General features: G+C 43.0%; 1 protein-coding gene across 1 annotated transcript in view; it reads left to right on the top strand.

Moving 5' to 3' along the window:
* Positions 1 to 26120, top strand: part of EPB41L4B (erythrocyte membrane protein band 4.1 like 4B) — a 770758-nt gene that overhangs the window by 581315 nt on the left and 163323 nt on the right. Inside the window, exon 19 of the mRNA XM_077491916.1 lies at positions 11045 to 11112. Coding sequence (XP_077348042.1) covers positions 11045 to 11112 — 68 coding nt within the window. The remainder of the gene's footprint in view (positions 1 to 11044; positions 11113 to 26120) is intronic.

Below are 26120 nucleotides of genomic sequence, written 5' to 3' on the forward strand. Positions count from 1 at the left end.
TTTATCCACCAGACCACTGTTTTGTGGCTTACCGCCTCACAGTGGTGACCAGTTGATGATTTTTCCCTTGATAAAATTATTTGGTTATTTTACTGCCAGCACCTTGACTATTAATATGTTCATTTAATTTTAATTCATTCATTTTACTTGTTTCCTCCTCAGAAAACTATTCACCACTATATGCGCACTTTGTAGTCATTTATGTTGATCTGTTTATGTAACACTTTTATAGCGGTATATATATATATATATATATATATATATATATATATATATATATATATAGAGTTGTATCTCACTAATACAGGTGGTGTGTTACTGGCCAGCTCTCCAGGTGAAAACAGAGGGGGAAAAAGCCAAAGAAAATAAAATTGATGCAGCTATCACATCTAATGATTGGTAAACTGAAATATAATAGATTTTTGGTTTTGGATTTAATAACTCTTTAAAGTGGTTATAAATCCCTACCTATACCAAGTCAAGTGACTAGCCTTAGGTGATACACAGAAACAAATACTCCTACATAAGTTGTACCTGTATATCTGCAGCCATCTCTTCTTAACATTTGTTTAAAGCCCAACATTTACACCATTTTTCCGAGCTTCGAACAGGAAGGTGGAAGGGTGGGGATCTGACATCATATACTGCACAACTCAGAGGGGAGAGCTCAGTGTAATCTAAGACCTGAGTGGAAGAAGGGGACACACCCCCTTCTATACAATCTCAAAGGGAAACATGCACAGGCTGCATTCCTCCATCTCCCTCAATCCCCTGGAGTTGGCAAAGCTTGTCACAGAAATAGCTCAGGCTGGTAGCAGAGGAATGAGACTGCATACAAAATCACACTCAGTGTTCTAAATTGAGTACCCTAGAAGGATATGCTTTGTTCATTTTTAATATCAGAAGTTTACAACCACTTTAAAGTAATCCTTAAAGTGGAAGTAAACTCCCCTATCGTTTTCAGCCAAGGAAGCTGCCATCTTTGCCTGTTTAATCTTCAACTGCTATGGTGCTGCACATGTGATTCATTATGACACCAGCCATTGGATGGTTTGATAGTTTGGCTGAGAGCACAGCCAATGTGCAGTTAGCATTCCCGTCATGCCTTTTTTATTTTAACTGTTTAAATCGATAGGTTTACTTCCACTTTAAATAAATATTAAATATTTTTTAAGGCCTCCTCTTTGGCTCCCAGAGTCAGCGCTCTGTATTTTATTATGCAATGTGTTCACATTTGTTTTCATATGATATTTCTGTAACATGCTGCACAGCAGAACACAAACTGGGAAAGGGAGAGAGACAGCACTCTGAGTCATTCAGGCTCCACTGCTTTAAACAGTGCTATCAATTTAATACTGGCAATTTGCCAACTAGAAAATACAGTTACTTAAACCGTTTGCTGATGCTCCTTCATTGCATACCCAGTAGAACCACTTGTAACTACAGGCAAGCCTGTAATAAGACTTACCGCTAGATACTGTGACTATATCCTAAACCAGGGATCCTCAAACTACGGCCCTCCAGCTGTTGCGAAACTACACATCCCATGAGGCATTGTAAAACTCTGACATTCACAGACACGACTAGGCATGATGGGAATTGTAGTTCCTGAACAACTGGAGGGCCATAGTTTGAAGACCCAAGTCCTAAACTTTCACAGTTTAGGAGAAATTTAGAGTGTATGCAGCCGATTACATCATCGGTGCATGCACTCTGAAGGTCCAGCAATGTAAGCCATGCCGCAAACAGCGGCTGCTTCTCGCCTGTGCGGGAGTGACATCATCATGCCCCGGCCATTTATGTAGCCGGCGGTACCATGAAGGAAGACAAGGGGAAAATGTCAACCATCTCAGCTCTGACATCGCTGTGCTGGAGGGCTTCCTTCTAAGGTAGATTTCTCATAATGTGCTAGTATGCGATTTTTTTTTTTTTTTACCAATGGTTTATACCCACATTAATATTAGAGATGAAGTTTAGGTTTGCCGCTGCCAACAATTCACTGCAAATTTTGCTGGTTCAAAATTTACAGTTCCTTAAATTCATGTACTGATTTGCTAGATCAGATTTTTGTTCAGTGATTATTATGCACTACGTGGCCTTCAAAACCTTGACCAGTAGGCTTATGAGGGCCAGTAAGGGTGGGGGTATGGGTTGGAAAAGCCAGACTCCAAACTATAAAAGAAGGGACTCAGAGCGCCATAGTGTCAGCATATTATACAGCTATTGTTGGGATAGGATAAAGAAAGCTGACAAACTGCATAGGAGCAGAATGATGCCTGTTAGGAAGCTGTGCTTACTTCTGATTGCTAGGTCTTTGGCCAATCACCCTTCTTTGCTGTTTTTTTTTTTTTTGGTATTCTTAAGGGAGAGTGTTGTATTTAGTTTTAGTTTGTGATTGATTTGTGCTGCTGTCCTATCCATTGCAAACTGCTTTATTTTATTTTTATTTTATTTTTTTGCAAGGCAACAACAGTGTGCACCTAAACCATCTCACATTATATCACTCACATTCACAGCATTCCCCATTTTCAAAATAAAAAGGTATAGTGTACACTGAATAGGCATTTTTCTCCATGATGAAATTGTCTCTGCATCTGTCCAATTTCTACACCACTTTATCATCTGCAGTCTCTTATTTCTTGAAGGAAAACACCTGCCATCTCATACTTCTTTACATTTTGACCTATTTTCCCTCATGTACATTGTTCTTGCCAGCTATCTGTGAAAGTTTTGCATCAGTGAAAACAGGGGACAGCAAACGTCTAGCCAAGTGTTTTATAAGTTTTATCAAAGCAATATTTGATGAAAAAGCATTATTTGGCTAATGGAAAAAATGTTTTTATTTTTTATTTTGTTTTAAACACTAATAGCTGCTTATGTGCTAAGCTTATTGCAAAAAGAAATCCCATAAATAAATAAATTACACAGGCAAATATTCACTACCAGAGTATACAGTCGTTGAGGCTGTCCATTAAAACCATTCTGTTCTGTAACATCAAATTCAGCTTTAAAGTATCCCCCCAATATATTTGAAAGGATTGGTGTTTTATGTCGTCCTTGAAGCAACGTGAAAATTACCCTTTCCCTCCATTACAGTAAAAAAAAAAAAGAATGGCATTGGTATATATTCCCCAGGTCAGTGCTTAACTTTCCATACCTTTCCGTAATTTCTTTTTTTTTACAATAGTTCGTTTTCTAGCCGTAAAAATGGCCAGAATTACCTAGCATGACCCACCCCCTATAGTCTTCAGTGGGATTCACCATGAAGCTTGGGTTTGCCAGATTTAAAAAATACTCCTTTTTTATTTATTTATTTTTTGCTTTTTAACCTTTTTTGTTCGAGTACAGGTCTGTTTGTCCCAAGCATGTTTAAATTCACTTGCTATAAGCATTTTCTTAGTGAATACAAATAATTCTTTGGATGATTTAGAGATGATTTAGAGAGGTGGGGCAGTGATGCCATTATCTCCACCCTGAAAGTCTGGTTAGACATTGCTTGCTGTGATGGATGAAGATTGTAGTTTGGTCTTTTACAGACAGATCCTGCAGTGACAGTTGAGTGTCCCTATAGTCATGGCGGCCCCCTTTTTTATCACTCTTAAATTGCTGCCTGTAGTGCTGTTGCTGTAAGGTCCCTCCCTTGTGTTCCACAAGGGGGCAGTATGGTACTAAGCTGGGAGTCACCTGTGCTTTTCACTTAAAGTGGTTGTAAATCCTTATACATATACCCAGTGAATAGGCTGGCCTCAGGTGACACACAGACATGAAACAGATGCTTCTACAGAAGTTGTACATGTCTATCTGCAGTCTTCTATTCGGCCACAGCCGTTCAAAGTCCAAAATCTATACAGCTTGTTTGAGAGTTCAGAAAAAAAGAGGGCGGAGAGCTTAAGTCACACTCTGCAGAGCTCAGTTAGGAGAGCTGATTGGAGGGAAGGGACACACCTCCCTTTACACAGCACCAAATAACAGAGCTGAGGCCATGAATCAGCTAGATGTACCTCCCCTATCACCTTTTTTCTCTTGATGTCAGGAAAATTTGTCAGAGATTTATGCTGATAGTAAAGGAACAAAGCAGCAGACAGAAATGACAGAATTGAGACAAATAAACACGATAGAGCAGTAGTTCTCAACTCCTGTCATCAGGACCCACTAACAAAGGCCAGGGTTGCAAGATACTGTAACTGAAATACATCACAAGTGATGTAATTTGATGCTCAGTGATTGCAGTATTCATATCCCCAAGGTAATACTTAAAATATGGCCTGTTAGTGGGTCCTGAGGACAGGAGTTGAAAACCACTGCTATAGAAGGAATATGCTTTGTTCCTATTTCATATCTGAGGTTTACACCCGCTTTAACCTCTTCCCCAAAAGACGGCTACAGTGCGTGCTCACATTGCCGGGAGGGCATCTATGGAAGTCCTCCCACGATCGCACTGTGGCCCACGGACGGTGAGCTCTGTGATTACTGTGTCTTTAGAACACAGCTGATCACATATCAGGGTAAAGGGCCAATACAGCAGCCTTTTACCACTTGATCAGCTGTGTACAATCACAGCTGATCACGATGTAAACACAAGCCGGTTATCGGCATTCCTTTCCTCACATGAGGAGTGACAGCATGAGGAGAGGAGACCCGATAACAGGCTTGTGTGAAAGGGACATTACATGACCAGGATAAAAGTTTAGCCGATTTCCTTAGGGCCCTTTGGTTTTGCTGTAGATGCTTGTAGGATTCCATTCAGCAAGTATTATACTTAGAAATTTGTACAAATACATATCATTTTTGGCTAAGATGCTGGTCTGAAAATTTATCTTGCAAAACATGATTCGCATGAGAGGATTAATCACGCATCTTGTAAGGTGTCTGTTCCTTATACTTTCACACCTGATCCATGAGGCAGTATTTTTATGTCGCTCACAGGCCTCATCCTCCAGTGTAAAGTGAGTGAAGCTTTAAACCAGTTCCATAAGAAAACTCAGTTCACTAAGCCAGCAAGCTGGATTTCAAGTCTCCCGCTCAATGAAGGGGCACCCCCACTTGCTTGGTGGGGGTCAGTTACAGTCATTTGCAGAAGAAAATGTAATAGGGTGAGATTGCAGACAAAGGGGTTAATTTGTGCAAGCTGTCCTTCTGAAAGTTTCCTTCTCAGCATTCTTTTTTGAATGTTTCTAGGATTCTGCCTCTTTTGCAGGCTCTCGATCACCTGCTTGCTTTGTGAGTTATCATATCAGTCCTAGATGAAGGAAGGTTATTGGCTTTTATTCAAACCTGTTTGCAGTTCCAAAGTCAAATGGAGACATTCGGCCAAATTTGTACCTCAACAAATTTCTAGAAGTGCAGAGGTTTCGAAAAGAGTCAGTACGCACTGTTGTGACTTTGTTCCAGCCAGAGAATTCCTGGCATCAGTGGACATACCTTCATGTCCTGATCTTTCCCTCTCATCAGAAGTTTTTATTTTCTATTTGTTCATGTCTCTGCAAGCATTTACAAAATTCTGGGCCCAATTTTAGTCCTTTTTAGGTCCAGGGGGTGCCCATTTTGGGATATCTGCTTGATTTACTGCACAGGGATCCATCCCTTTATCAGTTTGAGCACAATATACTGTATCTCTCATAGTTTGCACCTTAAAGGGGTTGGCTGGAGTCTTAGTTTCCAGAGATCAGTGTTGGTTCCAACCCAGGGGTTGGAGTATTTGGGTTCCTGTTAGCAACAGTCCAGGTAAAGATAGTTCTTCTGGGTAATTGTGCAGCTCGGAGAGATTAGTTCTGTTCCCATTGAAGTCTGAGGTACCCCTCAATGGTTTATTTTGCCTAGTTCCTCTCTAGGCCTCTGCAGCAAAATGTCAGTGTGGGACGGTGGGATTCTCTGGATTCTCTAATGTTTATACATCCCAACACTCTACAATCTAGTGTGGTGGAAGGCTCCAATGAGGTAGGAGATGAGTAGGTTACTTCTCCCCCTCAACATCAGCTATTGAGTAAGTCCTGGGTCACCTTTCAGTGCAAGGGGCCTGGTCCTCCTTGGGAGAAGTCTTTGCCTTCAACATCCTGAAACTTCAAGCAGTTTGCCTGAGGGGAGGCCTGGTATGGGTCCAGTCGGCCAAAGCTGTGGCATAAATGAATTTCTAAGAGGCTACCTGGGGCCAGGAGGTAAATTTCATCCTGTCCTGGGCAGAGCTCCATGTATTCACCCTGTTCATGATTCATATTCCAGAAATAGAAATTTGGTAAGCAGACTACCTATGTTGGCGGCAGTTGTCTTCAAAGGAGTGGTCATCCATCCAGAGGTGTTCCGTGCACTTTGTCATTGATGAGGCATGCCAGATGTGGTTCTGGGCAAGATTGAATGGATTTGTTGCCAGGTCCAGGAATCCTCAGGCATATGCAGTAGAGTCCCCATTGTTGCCTTGGCACCAGTTTCAGTATTTTTTTTTTATTGTTTATTTATAACAGGACCCAATTGGCCCGACAGGTTACATGGTATCACATGAGGCAGAAAAAGAGAAAAAGAAAGAACAAAAAAGAAAAAACAACAGGTTTAAAGCATACAGTCCAACAGTTCGCGTTATAACCAAACATACATAGTCGTATAAGTATTCTTCCATCAACGTGTTACATGGCAGACTCAAATTAATACTGAATCTGTGCGACACTTATCCTAGTTCTGGTGGTTGCATGTGCGACTCGTTCCTTATCCAATGTGTGGCTATACCTACAGGCGTGCCCTCCTCAGGGAGAGGATGCCTGTATGTACGTGAGTCACGTTATATGATGTCAGGGTCGTGTTTCAGTCATTTAGGTGTGGTTTCCATTAAACCATCTTCCATGTTTGCTTCACAGGAGCTCAGTGGAAAAGATGCTGGTGAATTTGCAAACCAGCTCGGTCCAGGAGAACATGGTATACTGATCTTCCATTCTTCCTTATGGTTTGGGCAGTAGAGTTGTTGAAACCAGAATCTTGAGGGATGGGAAGCTACCTGATGCAGTCATCCCCACACTTTTTAGAGCCAGGAAGGCTGCTTCAAGAAAGCTTTACCATGGACCCGGGAAATACCATATGGCATGGTGTGAGGATAGGTAATTCATCCTTACAGAAGTGTTGGGGCCAGATTTAGGTTTTCTCCAGTTTGGAGTAGATATAAGTCTGTCCTTGAGTACAATCAAGGGGCAGATTTCGGCCTTGGTAATCCTGTTTTTCAGATTGATCACTTTTCATTTCCTTAGGATGTGTCTTTTGTTCAAGGCATCATGCATATGGTTCCTTGAGAAAATGGCAGAATCGGTGTCTCTATCTTGCAAGGAGCCATTTCTGGTACTTCACTGGGTCAAAATGGTTTTTCAACCTCAGCCATCAGTCTTGCTAAAGGTGGCTCATTTGTGCATCTTTACCACGGTGTTGTTTCATGTTCTTTTTTTTCCCAGGCCTCAGTTGCCGGGAGACAAGGCTCTTTACTTATTAAGATTGATTCGGGCTGTCAAGATGTATTTTATTTGACTGCTGTAGCCAGGCAGTCAGATTCACCTTTTTGACCTTTCTGAAGGACCAGGGTAGGGTCAGGCAGCTACCAAGTTGACCATTTTCTGTTGGCTTCATCAGCTTACTTCTAAAGCCTGTGGTTTGAAAACAGAGATTCTACTGTTTCTGGTGACGGCACATTTTATAAGGAGTGCTGTGTCTCCTGGACTGGGTGTCATCAGGCTTCAGTGGTTCAGGTGTGTAAGGCTGCAACTTGGCTTTTTTTGGTTTACACTTTTGCTAGGGTTTACTTGATGATAATAAGGGCTGCTGAGAATACCGCATTTGGTCGTGTTGAGTTACTGTATTTATTTATTTTGGCCTGTTGGTGGTAGCTGGGTTTCCCTCCCTTCATGGGCATTGCTTTGAGACATCCCAGGTAGTCATGATTTATAGCTGGCTCTGTGTCCCGTGATGTATAATAAAGAAAACTGGATTTTTGTACTTACTGTAACATTCATTTCCTGGAGCACATCACGGGACACAGAGATGCCTCCCCTCTCGTTGGTTCATTGTTTGCTCCAAAGGGAGGTATTTCCTGCATAGAAGCTGAGGCATTTCTGTCTTGCCAGTACCCAATCACATAGGTAAAAAAATTGATTTTACAGGTAACTACACAAATCCAGTTTTCAGGTCTAGGTGGCCCATTTACATTTAAAAAGGAAGAGAAGTTCAAACATAACATATAACATATAAAGAAAATATAAACAAAAATGTCATTTAGCACCGTGGCTGGGTTTTGCAGCACTACTGCTTAGACCTCACAGTTAGACCTCAGATTGGTCCCTCAGACTGCCTCATACAACACTGTTGTGCTCTCATACAACACTGTTATGCTCTCATGCACTCAGTTCTTTCTCAAAGCTCCCTGCTGCTTTGGCTCTTAGGCTTAGGGCTTTTGGCTGTTCCCATCACAGACCACACTTGCACCATGGTGTGCAGATATACACACTCTAGCCTCATGGACTACTGGGGGTGGGTGGAGCCCTGAACTGACCTGCTGCTATGTCACTGATTATAATGGGTGTGCACATCTGCACATGTGTGTTGGTCTCCAGCAGGATCTGGACATTGGGTTGGGTGCTTCATTCCTCCCAAAACTCTTCCAAGCCTCCAAACTCTAGACCCTTATCCAGGAATTACAAACCAACTTTCTACACTCAAAATTAACATACTGGAACCCCTCACTCAGGATATGTGAGAACCCCGTGCCACCTTTGCCTATTTCTACCCAGTGGCAGGGCATTGCACTGTAACTTTTTACGAATAGTTAGGTTATGCACTGCAATCTATCCTGATGTGCTGTATTTTATTCCTTAGACCTTTCCCCATTTTATTTTATTTTCTCTGAACGTACACCTATCTTATCAAGAAATATCTTTTTGTTACAGTATTCTAAACACTATCTAAAGAGCTCTACAGTGGATCCCTCTAATAATACACTGCAGAATTCTATTCACTTTCCCCTATGCCAGGCCACACTTCTCATTTTACAATCATGTAAGTATCTCCAAATCTATTCCCTCTGTAGTTCCGGCCCAGGTTGTACCCCTAATATTGTACTCTCTCAAGTAATTTTTTTTCTCTAAGTGTTTTATTTTGTATTTAGAAATGTTGAGACTTTATGTGAAGCATGCAGCCAGGGAGACCTGACAACATAAAGTTCACCTTTCTAATTAACTTTATAATTTTTCTTTTCCCCTTTCCTTTTATAATGTTTACATACCTACCCAATGTAATGTTTACTTCTAACAATTTTTAGACACCTATTCTGCATCTTCTCCTGAAGAGTAGCACTTTAGCCACTAAACATGTTGAGCTATCCAATGCTCCTCGATTTACACCTAAAATACTATTACCAACTTTTTTTTTTATTCTAACAATCGCAATCATTTTTTACTGTGGAGACACGCTATAATGAGTCTGGTACTTTTATGATGTTATTGACAGCAGCAGGAGCCAATGGCTGTGCTGCTATCAATCTACTCAATCAGGACCCGAGGCACTGGCTGGAGCTGGTATGCTTGTCTCCACCACTGGAAAGACCGGGTTCAGGTAAGTAAAAGGGTATACAGGTGTAAGAGCTAAAGAGCTTAACCAGAAAAGCAAAAAAATAAAAATAAAATAAATGCTCTCATCCCAGTAGTGGTGTTTAATGAAAAACATTAACACTCTCTTTAGCAATAGAACAAACCTCTTCCAGACTTCTTAAATAAGATTATCCTGTGTGTTTTTCTCTTTGGGCTTTTAATATTTCAAGTGACATTTTGCTAAACAAAGCCAGTCAGAAATATAGCACTGTTATACAGACTGTGACATATACAATATGGTCCTACATTTTCTGATGCTTGTTACCTTTAAATACTGTTTACTCTACCCATAGATGTGCACTTTAATCGAAGCAGTCTTTTTTAGGGTTTGAGCTTATTGCATTTTCAAAGCGTAACAGCTGATGTTTACTTTGAATAGCAGACTAAATAATTGACAGCTACAGGAATTAAATTGCAGAGAAAACTCCCAGATTCCCAGCTCAGATTCACCTAGATGTTTGTCTCATTATTTTTGGAAATTTTCAGCTGACAACTGCAATAAAACAGATTTGCTTTATAAATTGAACATTGAAAAAGATGTGACAGTATGGTTTTATAAAGGTTAGAATGCACAAAGGGGCAATAATTAATTGATTGAGTGACAAGATGTGACAATATATAGATGGTCATTTTGCAGTGTATTCATTTTTTCTATATGTGCTCAATTTATAGTAGATGTTATATTTTAACTGTCTATTTTAAAACCAATGTTAAGCACATCATTTATTTTGTTTAAAAACCCATTGGGGTTGATTTACAAAACCTGGTGCAACTGTGCACGGTAGCCAATCAGCTTCTAATTTCGGGTTGTTTAATTAAGCTTTTACAAAAAAAAACCCCCATGGGATGTGATCTGGTTTCTATGAGGAGCTGCACATTTCCAGTTTTAGTATACCAACCACATTGTATTATCTTACATTACAAATAACTACCTGTTATTTTCTCCTAGATATTATATTTCAATAGTTTTCCTTTCCAGTACTAGTGTTCTAAGTGGTAGTCTGTCTAGTTATTACCCATCAAATTTGGTTGCATATTTAATTATTTGCGATATCAGATAGAAAATAGGCACCCATATTAACTTCCACACTCTTTTGCTCTCTTTGTTGTCAGTCGCTAAAGCTTCTCTATCTCCTGCTATTATTCATTTAGCCATCCTTACATTTCCATTTGGCTGCCTGTCTGTAAGCCACATTCCTGTCTCTCTCGTCTTTGCTTCACACTCTTTAGCCAGGCTCTCTTCTCCCACCCCCTTATGCATATTTCTATTTCCCATATCACCCCATGGTTATATATTGCTCAACAGAACCATGAGAGGAGATTTTTGGAGTTAGAGCGGTGAACGCATGGGTATAGGTTACACAGACTGCAAATGCTGCGATTGTCCTAAAAACGATTTACCATTGTTTTCATATAGCATAATTGTTTTGCAGGTTGGTAAAGAAGAGACATGTGTTTCAGACTTCAGTAAGAGTCCAAGCCTCCAGGACACTAATGTAAGGTCTGTCTCTGCTTATTTGTTCTCATAATTTCTAACTGATGTTCAGTTCATTATTTTAATTACATTTCCACAAATTCACATTTCACAAGCAAATGTCAGAAGTGGCAATTACTGTTGTCTGGAATCCATCTGTATAGTGTATTTGTCAGTTTGAATTGATTGAATTGAATGTTGTTTCACATTATATTCTTGTGTTGTAACTTTTTGTTAACAAGTGCATGGAAACAAAAAGCGTAAGCCTTATACGGATTTTCCGCAGACAAAACCTTAACTTTTGTCCGAAGGCGTGTGTCTGGATTTTGTCTTGCATACAAATGGCAAGGAATTGTCGGCTAACAAACATGAACATAGTGACATACTATGTGGTTTTTCAGCTCTTTAGCGCCACCCTTTGGGCTCCTTCTGCTAATTTCATGTTATTAGAAAATTGGTATGTGTTGATTCGAGCTTTTCGTTTTGCGATTTTCATTTCACGCTTTTCAATGTGTTTTTGAACAGTCATTCGTCAACCAGCCATGCTTGGATTGAAGGAAATAATGTGTTATTTATTATTGGCCTTGGAGTTATTGCTTTGACCCAAGTCCAGTCCAAGTCCACTCCAGGAACAGGAGGAGGAGTTCTTGAACCAAAAATTGGTTGCTTTATCAATCATGACTAGGGATGAGCCGAACACCCCCCCCCCCCCCCCGGTTCGGTACGCACCAGAACTTTCGAACGGACCCCAAATTCGTACGAACTTTAGAACCCCATTGAAGTCTATGGAAATCGAACGTTCGAAATTAAAAGAGCTAATTTTAACGGCTAATATGCAAGATACTGTCCTAAAAAGGGTTTTGGGACCTGGCTCCTGCCCCAGGGGACATGGGTCAATGCCTAAAATGTTTTTAAAAATGGCAGTTTTGGCGGGAGCACTGATTTTAATGACGATTAAAGTGAAAAAAAAGTAAAAATTTCCTTTAAATATGGTGCCTGGGGGTGTCTGTAGTATGCCTGTGAAGTGCCACGTGTTTCCCGTGTTTAGAACAGTCCCTGCACAAAATGACATTAAACGGAAATAACATCATTTAAAACTGCTTGCGGTTTTAATGTTATATCTGGTTCCTGCAATATGGTTGAAAATCATTGAGAAAAATGGCATGGGTAGCCCTCCCTGCCCATTACCAGCCCCTTTGGGTCTTGTACGCATATTAAGGGGAACCCCGTACCCATATTAAAAAAAGGAAATGCGTGTGGCCCCCAGGCCCTATATACTCAGAACAGCAGTATACAGGCGGTGCAAACAAGACAGGGACTGTGTAGGTTTGTTGTGTTAAGTTGAATGTGTTTGTAATTTTCAACTGGTACATTTTTAAAGTGTAGCTCCAGTCAAAAAAACTATTTTTAAGCTTTTTGGAAAACATAGGGAAGGGTTATCACCCCTGTATAATTTGTTTTGTCGTCCATGTTTTTTCATCTCACTTGCTGTTGTCTCCTTCCGTTTGCAAGTAGGAGATGTTTGTAAGTTGGATGTTTGAAAGTAGGGGCCTGCCCTATATGCTCTGCAGAAATGGCGGAACAAGGTGTTGGTTTTGCCACAACATTGTAAGCCCTCAAAGTGACTCTTGGTGGGCGCTAGAGCGCCCTGCTGTGAACGATTATATCAAGAATTGTAATTACATGCCATTGTTGAACAGTGTTAGAAAAATTGACCTTTGGTGGTTGTGGTGCTGGTGCCACAACACTATAAGTCCTCACAGTTACTCTGGGTGGGCACAGGAACGGGCCCTCCTTTGAAATATTATATCAAGAATTGTAATTACATGTCCCTGTTAAACAGGGGCAGAAAAATTGGGCCTTAGGGAACTGGTGCTGGTGCCACCACACTGCAACCTCTCCCATATACTCTAGTTTTATTGCAGGAATTAGCCCTGCTGCAAAGCATTGCATCAAAAATTGTAATTAAACGCCCCTATTAAACAGGGGCAGAAAAATTGGGCTGATGGCATCACCCAGAACCAGAAATGTTCTTCCAACATATCAGCGGAGGAGGAAGAGGATAGACAATCAACATAACAGGACAGTCACTCAGCATCAGCATAGGCAGTCTTGAAGGGATGTGATATTTAAAAAAAAATTATTCGGTTACATCAGCTTCAGGTGCTTGGTAGCTGTGGGTGATCCAAGACTGATTCATCTTGATGAAGGTCAGTCGATCAACTGATTCGGTGGACAGGCACACCCTGTGATCGGTAACAAAGCCACCAGCAGCACTGAAGGTGCGTTCCGAAAGAACGCTGGATGCAGGACAGGCCAGTAGCTCAATTGCATACTATGCAAGCTCTGGCCAGTGATCCATCCTCAAGACCCAGTAAGCCAGAGGATTTTCGGTGGGAAAGGTGTCCAAGTCTGACCTTGCCCCTAGGTATTCCTGCACCATGTAAATCAGACGCTGGCGATGGTTGCTGGAACCGATCATACCTTGGGGCTGCGGACTAAAAAATTGTCTGAAAGCATCAGTCAGACGGCCACCTTCTCCTCCGCTCCTTCTGACCGATGCCTCAGCAACACGTTGTCCAGGACCAGGAGTTTGTAACCTCCCAGTCTCTGGGAACGCGTTGCACAGACCTTTCTGCAAGGCCTCCCGGAGATGTCTCATCCTCTGCTCCCTCTGCGATGGCAAGATAAGGTCGGCAACCTTACCCTTGTACCGTGGATCAAGGAGAGTGGCCAACCAGTAATGGTCCCTCTCCTTGATCCGAAAAATACGAGGATCCTTCCGCAGGCTTTGCAGGATCAGGGAGGCCATGCAGCGTAGGTTAGCTGAGGCATTCGGTCCGGAGTCCTCTGGGTCACTAAGGGCAACATGATCCGCAGCTACCTCCTCCCAGCCACGTACAAGTCCACGTGTTTCTTGGGACTGTAAATCATCCCTACAAGACTGCTGCTGCTGATGCTGAGTGCCAGCCTCCACCTCCATGCTGACACAATCATCCTCCTCCTCCTCTTCCTCCTCCTCATCCTCTTCCTGTGTGATGGGTGGCACAGCAGGAACACTGTCTGGATAAAGGGGGCCTTGAGAGGCAAGGAAGTCCTCCTCTTCCTGCCTCTGTTCTGCCTCAAGTGCCCTGTCCATTATTCCACGCAGCGTATGCTCCAAGAGGTGGAAAAGAGGTAGTGTCACTGATGCATGCACTGTCACTGCTCACCATCCTTGTGGCCTCCTCAAACGGTGACAGGACAGTGCATGCATCCCTGATCATGCCCCACTGGCGTGGTGAGAAAAAACCAAGCTCCCCTGACCCTGCCCTAGTGCCGTAGTCGCACAGGTACTCATTGATGGCCCTCTGCTGCGTGTGCAGCCGCTGCAGCATGGCCAATATTGAGTTCCACCTGGTGGGCATGTCACATATAAGGCGGTTCTTGGGCAGGTTCAACTCCTTTTGGAGCTCAGCCAGCCGAGCACAGGCATTAAATGATCGGCAGAAATGCACACAGACTTTCCTGGCCTGCTTCAGGACATCCTGTAAGCCAGGGTACCTGCCCAAGAACCGCTGCACCACCAGGTGAAGGACGTGAGTTAAACAGGGCACATGGATCAGTTGTCCCTGTCGGAGGGCGGAGAGGAGGTTGGTGCCATTGTCGCAAACCACCATTCCTGGCTTAAGCTGGCGTGGCGTCAACCACCTCTCGGCCTGCCCCTGCAGAGCTGACAAAATATTCGCCCCAGTGTGGCTCCTGTCCCCCAAACAAACCAGCGCAAGCACGGCATGGCATCGTTTTGCCTGCGTACTTGTGTAGCCCCTGGAACGCCTACGGAGCACCGCTGATTCTGAGGACAGAGCACTGGAAGAGGCCATGGAGGAAGAATAGGAGGGGGTGGAGGAGAGAGGTGTGTCACAACCAATAGTAGCATTTTGGAGGCGTGGTCGCGGAACAACCTACAACACTACTGCACCTTGTCCTGCATCCTTCCCAGCTGCCAGAAGAGTGACCCAATGGGCCGTGAAAGACAGGTAACGTCCCTGTCCGTGCCTGCTGGACCATGAGTCAGCGGTAATATGCACCTTACTGCTGACCGCCCTGTCCAGCAAGGCAAGGACATTGCCTTCCACATGCCGTTAGAGAGCCGGAATCGCCTTCCGTGAGAAAAAGTGTTTGGGGACCTGCCACTGAGGAACCGCACATTGTACAAACTCACGGAAGGGGGCCGAGTCTACCAACTGAAAAGGCAGCAGTTGAAGTGCTAGCAATTTAGCCAAGTTAGCATTCAACCGCTGTGCATGTGGATGGCTGGGAGTGAACTTCTTTCGTCGGTCCAGGAGCTGGGGCAGGGACATTTGCCTGCTATAATCGGACGTGGGTGTACTGCTAGCAGAGTGCCCGGAAGCACTTGGCTGTGACACACCTAATTCTAAACCTTCATTCCTCTCAGAGCAGGTTTCAGAGAGGACTGAAGGTCTAGTGGGGTTGGAGATGCCAGCTGATGAGGAGCAAGGAGAGGTCCGCTTTGTTCTTTGGTGTGGGTCTTTAAGGTACGCTTGCCAAAGAGCTGCATGGCAGGTCAACATATGTCTGGTCAAGCATGTGGTGCCCAAGCGGCTGATGTTTTGGCCACGCGAGATACGCTTGAGACATATGTTGCAAATAGCAGCGGTGCGATCTGATGCACTCGTCTCAAAAAAGGCCCACACCAAAGAACTTTTAGAATAACGCGCAGAGGCAGCGCCCTGCACAGGCGGAGCTCTGCGGTGTGATTCAGTCAGTGTGCTGCCCCTAAGCTGGCCCCTGGAGGGCATCCTGCCTCGTTGGACATGTGCCTCCTCCTTCTCCTCCTCCTCCTCTCTCCTACCAGGCACCCACGTGGAGTCAGTGCCCTCATCATCCCCTCCCTCTTCATCGCTGTAGCAAACCTGGCAATATGCTGCAGCTTGTGGAACTTGACTGCCATATTGCTGTCCTTCTTGAGCATCCCCTCTCTCTGCATTCACGCTACTGCCTTCCTCTAGCTGAGTGTCATCATCAGAGCTACAGTTCAACTTAGCTTTTTCTTAATAATCTGCTGCTATTGTGTTAGTGTGAGAACCTTATAGTGATACTAGTGTTGCTGCTAGTGTTGGGATAGCCTCAGAGGCTGGCTGTGTTGTGGGGGGAATTTATTATTATAGAATCTTGTTACCTGTCCGATCAGTGATTGCTATCACCAATCCACCAGTTTCTGTTTGAACGAGTATATAATATATATACAGAAACACTTGTAGATGGCCCAGGAACGTCCTCCAATGCCTCCATGTCGCTCTCACAATGGGTTGCCACCAAATTCGTTATTATCAGTCTATCTAGTGAGTTTATCTGACACCTGACACTGTGAGACTTAGACCATTCATTCAACATGAACGATGGAGATCCGACAAAGCAACGAAAAACACACACATTTATAATAATATTCGACGGAGCATCGAAACTGTACGACGCTGCAATCGTACATTTCCGTAGTCAAATGCTCCGCCTATAGGCTATATAGAGTTTAGCAGCTCCATGCAACGAAAAACTAACTAAATAAAAATGAATTTTGGAAGTAACTGAATAAATGTATTTTTCAGACAAAAACAAAATATTTCACTCTGCACATGTCTAATAGAAACTGGCCATAGGAAAGCCTAGTAGAGAAAAATAGATTGTTCTCAAGAACATTTGTTCTCAATAAGAGGAACTTAACTCTTAACTCCTAACAGACTCTATGTGAATATTTATGTTAAAATGGATACTCATATTATAGGTTACAATATCTAAGATGGCGGGCAATAAGCGAAAACAAACAATAAGCTAAAATATCCCTTCAACCCCCTCTTGAGATGATGATTGCATGATCTCACTCATGATCTCCCTTCATAGCAGCATGATCTGCTTGCTTCTGATAATACATGCTAAGATAAACTTTATTGTTAAGTGAGGGATCTGTAATGCGAGTGGCCATGCTAATAAGGCACGTTATAAGCTTGTATATAAGATAAAGGAAGATAAAGAAGAGTATGATCATGATTATCATTACTGCAATATCCCTCATCCAAGAGAATACTCCCCCAAATCCTTGCTCAGCATTTCCAAAGGGGCATTTTTATATCAGTATCTTGATCTACTGCAGCGGCTACTACTAAAACCTGAAATAATGTTTGCAAAGCCTTTAAGGCAATATGCCTTGCCAGAAGTCTGAAGTGAAATTAGCAAGGTCAGGAACTCCAGGAACTTCTCCTTCGTCTGCTTGAATTTCTGCTTGAAGGTCTCCTGTATCCGAGATCCCTTTCCCGTTCTAGGGTATCTGGACAATCTTTTTCACTCGTCTGGCATAGATCCAGGATTGGCAATTTTCCACCAGGATAGCGTTTCTGGTCACTCCAACCACCGTAGTAGGAGGTCCAAAAGGGTACTCTCGCTTCTTGCTTCTATGCAACTGCTGGACCACAACCATGTATCCCACCTTGAAAGGATGGGTAGGTTCCTGTGAAGAAAAAGGAGAGGTGCGAGCAACATTTCTCTTGACTGTATCCAAAGTTTGGATTAGTTTCCTCACATACTCTGACTGTACCAAATCCAAATCCCCCTGCTCTATCATACGAGGTGCTCTAGCCCAGGGAGTGAGAAAAGGGCAACCCATTAGTACTTCAAAGGGAGAATAGCCTGTAGTCTTGGATGGAGTACTTCTCATCTCTACCAAGACCTCTGGGAGAACCTTCTTCCAATAGACAAAGGTTCCTCCTTTGGCTTTCCTTCTTTTATCTTTCACTGTCCTGTTGTCCTTTCCACTCTCCCTGAACTCTGGGGGTGGTATGGAATGCGAATTTTGAAATTCTATTTGGAGTGAATATACCAAATCCTGGCATACTTTTGGCATGAAAGCAGGACCTCTGTCTGAATTGATTCGAATTGGACACCCCCACCAAGGAATGATTTCCTGGGTGAGAATTTTCACTACAGTTTGTGCGTCTTCCTTGGTGGTTCAAAAATTTCCACCCATCTGGAAAACATGTCCACGATCCCCAAAAGATATTTCTGTCTTTTGCCTAGCTTGGGCATGTGTGTGAAATCAATTTGCAAATGTGTAAAAGGGGTTGTTGGATATATTAGGTGTTCATGTTTGGCTTTGTGTGAGTTATTTGGATTGTTCCTGATACATGTAATGCATCTTGATACATAATCCTTAACCCTCCCAGGGAGTTCTGAGATGTAAAAGTCTTTCTCCAGTAGTTCACAAGTGGCTTTCCAGCCTCTGTCACCTACTCCATGATACTGAGAAATAAAAAGTGATGCACTAGCAAACGGAATACATGGCCTTTCCTCTTTGCAGAGAAGTCCAGTTTTTGGATCTTTCTCCACACCCTTTTTATCCCAGTCCCTTTGATCAGCTTCTTCTGCATACTCCTGTAAATATACAAGTGACAGTTTAAATGGGGTTAGGTCAGGTATCAACATGGCCATTTGGATATCTGCTGTTTGTGAGATAGCTGCTTGTTTAGCAGCTTGGTCAGCCAAAGCATTTCCCTTGGCTATCTCTGTCTGTTGGCCTGTGTGTGCTCTGCAATGTATTATGGCCAGATTCCTAGGTAACTAGATGGCTTCCAACAATGAACATTAGGCAGAGCGGTAGGGGACAAATCCGTTCTGGGAGATGTGTCCTGGTGGATGAGGTTGGTGCAATCATGTTGTGGCACCACTTCATCCTGTTCTCCTTTTAGTCCTATTTGTCCGGTTTGACAACAGTATCACCTCATAGGCACTCAACCTTTGAGCAGACATGTTGCTTTAGTATATTCCTCAATAATGTAGATACAGAATGAGTAGCATACAGGGTAGTATCATGGCACAAAGTGAAAGTTGCGGCTATCTCCACCAGCATCGCACAAAATGCCAGAGCTCAGAGGCACACAGGCATGCCCTGAACCTGTACTGGTACCATCTTTGAAAAAAAAGAAACAGGGCAAAAACTTGCCTCCATGCTTCTGAGCAAGGACACCTGCCATTGTTGTGCAATTTTCCCTGGCATACAAATGAACCATCAAAGCATAATTGGGGAGGCCGGGCCCTGGGGCTGTTATCATAGCATTTTTCAAATACACAAAAGCATTACACATTTCATCTGTCCATTTGATACAATCTGGAATGTCTGAAGCTGTGGCTTGTCTCAGGAGGTTGTCATAGTAAGAGCAGTCCGGTATCCATTGGGGGCAGTAACCAATCATACCCAGGAAGGTGAGCATGTCCTTCCTTTTGAGTGGGCGGGGCAGACCCATCAGAGCAACAGTTCTTTTATGACTGACTCGTCTTTCTCCTTTTGTGAGCACAAAACCTAGGTATTCAACTGTTTTCTGACACAATTGCAACTTTTTCTTTGACACGTTATGACCACTTTCAAAAAGACATTTCAACAAATCCCTCCCATCCTCCAGGGCGGCCTCCTTTGTGAGACTGCAGAGTAGCAGATCATCTACACACTGCAGCAGAACTGAACGATGCCTGGGTGTCCAAGCCCTGGGAGTTGTTTGGAATACAATAGAATAGACAACACGTGAGTCTATATAACCCTGGGCCATTCTACACCAGGCAATTTCTGATTTTTTAAAACTGAATGCAAAGAGTGGCTGTGTTTCCTCATCCACAGGGAGGCTAAAAAAGCATTTGATAAATCAATAACAGAGAAATATTCAGCATCGGGTGGTATGGAGGTGAGCAAAGATGGCACATCAGGCACTATTGGAGCAATTGGTACCACTAAGTTGTTTATGGCCCTAAGGTCCTGAACAAACCTGTAATTGCTGTCTGGCTTCTTAACAGGATTGATAGGAGTGTTGTATGGAGAAATTATTTCTTTTAAAATCCCTTTCTCTAGAAAGTCTTTTACAATTGGCTCTATGCCCTCTTCTTTTTCTCTTGCAATGGGGTACTGTTTTTGATTTACAGGTAAAGCTCCTGGTTTCAAAGTTGCTTTATAGGGTGTACAGAATATGAACTCTACATCCAGAGGGTCCACTGCCCATACTCCCTCTTCAGTATTTAGTTGATATTCATTGGCTTTTGTTGTGGGCGCTTGTATGGCATTTATAGTGCCTATTTTGGTCCAGTCCCAGGGGGAGGTAGTTCCCACTAGACTATCTATAATAATCCTTATGTCTTCCTGAGTATAATTCCTTCCTTTACAAGCTTTCTTCAAATAACGTATTGTTCCCGAAGCTGATACGGAGGGCTTGGGGCAGTGCTTGATAATACGATTGATAGCCTCAATCTCAATAGGTTTTATTACCAAAATATCACCCACCCACAAATTCTGTGTAACCAACGGCAGAGCTGCTTTCGCTGCCTGTGAAGTTACTTCATCTTCTTCATCTGCCCCCCCCCCCCCCCATATCCTCTGCGTCCTGTTTTGAGTCTGTATGTTTTATACTCTGATCCTCTGCAAGTTGATATAGTTTCTCTAACCCCTGTGCAGCTTGTTTTAACTTTTCGGCTTTCTTTCTCCTAGTTTCAATCTGGGTTTTGATGTCTACCACTTTACGGGATTTTGAATCTTTTACGGACGTTTTCTCCTCTTCAAGAGACTCCCCCTCTTTAGAGGAAGAAGCGGCAGCATCGTCAGGCACTTTTGCAGCCATAGCCGACGAGGCTACGTCATCCTGTGCCTCCGATGGTCCCTCGCCTGCATCCCATTGTTGAACGGGGGCGGGTTGTGGCCACTGCTGTGATCCCAGCCAAGACCTCCATGTCCTCCTTTGGGAATGAAATGTATATGGTCTGGGGCAGTGGCTCGCTTGGTTGTGGTCCATATGGAGTAGGTGGTGGGGGATGAGGAGAGGAGGGAGGAGGGAGCGGCGTTTGTGTGACGGAGGGGTTGGGTAGAGGTAACGCTGGACAGGGCAGCGTACAGGTCAGCCCCTCAGGTGGGGCACAGGGAGGTGCAGATGGGAAACTTAATCCAAGCCTTTTTTCACAAGCAAGCAAACCCGGAGCTTCTCTATCTCTTGGATTACCTTTCCTGCTTATTTTCTTATCTACTCTCTCATACCAATAAGGGGCATACAGTAACCAGTTTTCTCCTCCCTTCCTCATAAACTCCTTGTCCCACTCGGGATCCCCCTTGTAATATGGGAAAGCCTCACTGTCTCCCAAACAAATGCTCTTGATCATGGCCATATGGAATAAATTGTTATCACCCATCCTGGGAAATGGGCTACTACTTTTTATACCTTTAGTCCATCCCGCCAAATTATCTACCCAAGGGTTAATATACAAATAATCAGTTCCACATATTCGGGCTGCATAACATTTACATGTCTCCCCCACATCTGGAGGAGGGATATTCTTACTTAAATGTTGGCCCATAACAACACGTGGTGGACGCTACCTTACCTTGCAGCGCCCGACAAAATACACACAATACACAAACAGATGATCTTATTTGTCTATAAGCGATAGAAAGAAAGCAAGCAAAAGGTTTTGGGTTTTTCTGGCACACTCTACCAGATTTCCTTATTTAACTTCTTACAGTACTGTACTAATTTACTTGGGTTTCTCAGAATCCTGGAACTTTCTCAGAGTTCCTCTTTTTGCCGTCACCCGAACAGACTTCTACTGAGGCACATATATTTACATACAATCTTACAATATTTAATTTAACACTACACCCTTTACTAGTCCCGTTGGGGATCGATCTTTTAACTAGCGGTCACGGTAAGAGAAATAATAAATTAAATCAAACTTACTGGACTTAGATGATCGTCCCGGATGAGCCCCCAGAATTGTTGGGGTGTAGAGTGGTCTAGGGGTGAGTGGACCCTCGGTTAAGGCATCTGCCTAGAGTATCCTTCAAACCCAGCAGGCCTGGGGACCACTCTGATCAGGAAGTATTCACACACACACACACACACCATAAAGTTCTCAAAGTGGTCTGACAATTTAATAATGAACTCCAGCTTATAAGGGCAAAATTACCTCACAAAGAATGTCCAACCCTCCTTACATTAATATATGATAAAATACAGACATTAATTAAAACAAGCAGTGAAAAATTACTGAATACGTGCAGAAACAATATACGCCCTCAAATTCATATAGAAACTGGCCACAGGAAAGGCTAGTTGAGAAAAATAGATTGTTCTCGAGAACATTTGTTCTCATTAAGAGCAACTTAACTCTTAAGTTAACTCCTAACAGAATCTATGTGAATATTTATGTTAAAATGGATACTCATATTATAGGTTACAATATCTAAGATGGCGGGCAATAAGCTAAAACAAACAATACGCTAAAATATTCCTTCAGTAAGTGCACTCCCTTTATATTTAATTAAATACATGGTAAATAAATATTTGGCAATAACATTTCTGGTAGAGAATGGGGGCATAGTGGATGGCTGGTCGTGCCTAAGATGCATGAGATGCCATGCCCTGTGTGGGGGTGGTGGTGTCATGGTGGACGGCTCCGTGTGGTGGGAGTGTTTGAGTATAGTATGGCAATGGGATGGCGATAGCGGCACGCTGTCTGCATCATGTGATGGATGGATATAGTAGGTGGAACCTACTCGTGTAGGTGTGGTGGGCTCTGATATTTAAATATTTCTATTTCATTTTCCACATTTACAAAAACAATTAAAACATTTTTTTTCCTTATACATACTCTTACAAATCACTTTATATAGCATTCATAATGATATTCAATATTTATAAAAAACAAGGAGAGAAAGAATTTACATTGGGTGCCCGACTGGATCGATCCTAACATACCTCTATAATCAAGAGGAGAGAGAAAGATAAAAAAAAGGGGGGGGGGGGGAAGACCCCCTGCACCCCCTGCACCCCCTGCACCCCTGTGCCCTAAATTATCGCCTTATAAGACCTATCTTGACCTTACTATTTCCTCTTCCCCATGATTTCTTAATTTCAATATATAATATGTGTAAGTTAGGGGTTCCTCTCCCCCTATCCCCACTCCCTTCTTCCATAACTCCAAGTAAATATCAAAAAAAGAAAAGAAGGGGGGTCCCTCCCTCCCCCCCACCCCCGTCTCCACATCCCCCCCGCCAAAAACATGGGTGATGGATTATAGGCGTCCAGCAACAAAGCACTAGGCGCTCTCTCCATCCCCCATAATTCCCAAATAAATTGAGGACTTTCTAAATTCCAACCAGTTCTTCCAAGTATCCTGAAATCTTATTCGTGCTCCCCTTTGAAGATGTATTAATTCTTCCATAGTCCTTATTCTATCTATTTCTCTAAACCACTCTCCCATCCCTGGTGTTTCCTTTACTTTCCAATATCTCGGGATTAATGCTTTCACTGCATTCAGCAAGAATGGAATAAGTGCTGCCCTTTATTTTTCCATAGGACCCCCAGTCGCATGGAACAAACATTTCCAGGGATCCAACTCTATTTCCGTCCCATCAATCTCTTTAATTAGGCCCATCACTTCTTCCCAATATGACTGAATTAAGCTACACTGCCACCATATATGGGCATGAGTTCCCTCCTTCCACACATTCTCTCCAGCATAAAGGTGATAAATCATGATTCGTTTTATGCATTTTAAATGGAACATAGTACCACTTAATCATTAATTTATAATTCATTTCTTTTATCCTTGTATCCATTGAGGGGGAGTGGACATAACTTTCCCTTTCGGTTTTTCCGAAATGGATTGATTCAGTTCGCCTTCCCATTTCCCCAAAGGAGACATAACCTCATCATCCATCAAGTTTATTAGGATTCTATATATTTTAGAGATCCCTTCTCTACCCGTCCCTCCTCGATCGAGAAATTTTTCCCAAGGGTTTAAGCTATCACCTGAACGGAGGGGTTTAAGGAGGGACTCTACAAAGTGTTGGAGTTGTCTATATCTCCATCCATCCCACGGTGTTATGCCATATTTCTCTCGTAGCTCCGCTAGAGAACACAAGCTATTTACTTTTTTCACATCCTTTAATCTCAATTGATCTGTGGGGGTCCATTTTAATTACATTTTATTTTATTTCCCCGGTCCCCGGGGGGGGGGGGGAGTTATTTCCTGACAAGGGCATTAGAGGGCTATTATTTTGCCCTGTTGTACCTTTAAGAACCCCATCCCATGCTCTTAATGTTTCCATTGTAATCGGGGATATTCCTCTAGGGAGACCTCTAAACTTCATTGGGATCCAGATGGTCTGACTCAGGGCAACTTTACTTATATTATCTTCCAGTGAAACCCATTTTTTATATGGGGCGTCATAGACCCAGTCCAAAATTCTCCTCACTACTGCTGCTATGTGATTTTTCTGAAAGTCTGGGAGGCATATCCCCCCCTTATCCTTAGGTCTACTCATTGTCTTATAAGAAATACGACTTCCTCTTCTGTTCCATATACATTTCTGAATCAAGGATTTAATCATTTTAAAATAAGCCCCTGGGACATTAATCGGGAGACTCTGGAAAATGTACAGGGCTTTTGGGAGGATCATCATTTTAATTACGCTTATCCTACCAAACCACGACAATCTATGTACAGGGTATCCTTTAAGATCTTGTTTAATTCTATTGAGGAGAGGGAGATAGTTATCCTGGTATAAGTCCACGACTGATGGCGATAGATACACTCCCAAGTATTTTAGACCTTTCTCTTTCCACACAAAGGGGAAAAGAGCTCTAAGTTCTCTTCTCTCCCTTGGGGAGGTGTACACATTTAATATCTCAGTTTTCTCCCTATTGATCTTAAAATTCTAAACTCTCCCATATTCATCTAACTCCTGCAGTATCCTAGGGAGGGACTGCTTAGGATTCATTATATAAAGCATAACATCATCTGCAAACGCAGATATCTTATGCTCGTGCCCCAAGACCTTTATTGCTTCAATTTCGTAATTCGCTCTTATGGATACCAATAAAGGTTCCAGAGAGAATACAAAATGTAAGGGAGAAAGCGAGCATCCCTGGCGTGTCCCATTGTAGAGCCCAAAAGCATCCGATAAAGTTCCATTCACCTGAATTTGAGCTGTGGGATTAGAATATAAAGCCTCTATCCACCTTAACATTCTTGGACCGAAACCAAATGTCTGTAATGTCTGCAACATATATTCCCAATCTAACTTATCAAAGGCCTTTTCGGCATCTACCAATAAAAAAAGGGAAGACCGCTTCCTCCTTTTGGCTTCATGCGTTAAAAGGGTTGTCCTCAATATATTGTCCCTCGCCTCCCTCCCTGGGACAAAACCTGCCTGATCCCCTTCTATGCAATCTGGCATATACTGTTTCAATCTTTCAGCCAGGATCTTTGCATACATTTTTATATCCTCATTGATCAGAGAAATGGGTCTAAAGCTGGAGCATAATGTTGGGTCTTTCCCTTCCTTTGCTAATATAGTTATGTAAGCCCCCAGAGCTTCCTTACGTATCTTGCTTCCTCCTCCAATTGAATTTATGTACTGGTGGAAATAAGATGTCAAGGGTCCTATAAACTTTTTAAAGTATAGAGAAGTATATCCATCGGGCCCTGGACTCTTCCCATTCTTGCTATCCTTAATTGCCCTCTCTATATCCTCCGTAGAGATATCTCTATCGAGTATTCCAGTATCTCTTATCCTCTGTAGCTCTACCTTTTGGTGATATTGTTAAATTTTTCCCCTTCTATTGTGTTTATCCTTGGGGTCCTGACCGTCATTCACTTTATATACCGTATATTTATCGGCGTATAACACGCACTTTTTCCCCCTTAAAACCGGGGGAAAGTCGTGGGTGCGTGTTATACGCCGATCCCCACTGTCTGTGAGGCTAAAATACTGAGCGCGGGCGGGACTGCGGGACTGTCTTTTTCGGCAGCGCTCGCTCCAGAAACAGCAGGGAGGCGGGACTACGAGCGGAGCCGAGCAGATGGCTCGGTCTGTTCCGTCGCCGCTCCGTCTGTCTCGGCGGCGGGATATTTAAACATGGGCAAGGCTGCAAACGGCGCTGGGCAAGCTGGAAATGACACTGGCAAGCTGCAAATGACACTATGCAAGGATGCAAACAGCGGTGGGCAAG

This window comes from Lithobates pipiens, unplaced genomic scaffold, assembly GCF_037356315.1.
Source record: "Lithobates pipiens isolate NorthernLeopardFrog02 unplaced genomic scaffold, aLitPip1_a1.2 Scaffold_19, whole genome shotgun sequence".
Classification (NCBI taxonomy): domain Eukaryota; kingdom Metazoa; phylum Chordata; class Amphibia; order Anura; family Ranidae; genus Lithobates; species Lithobates pipiens.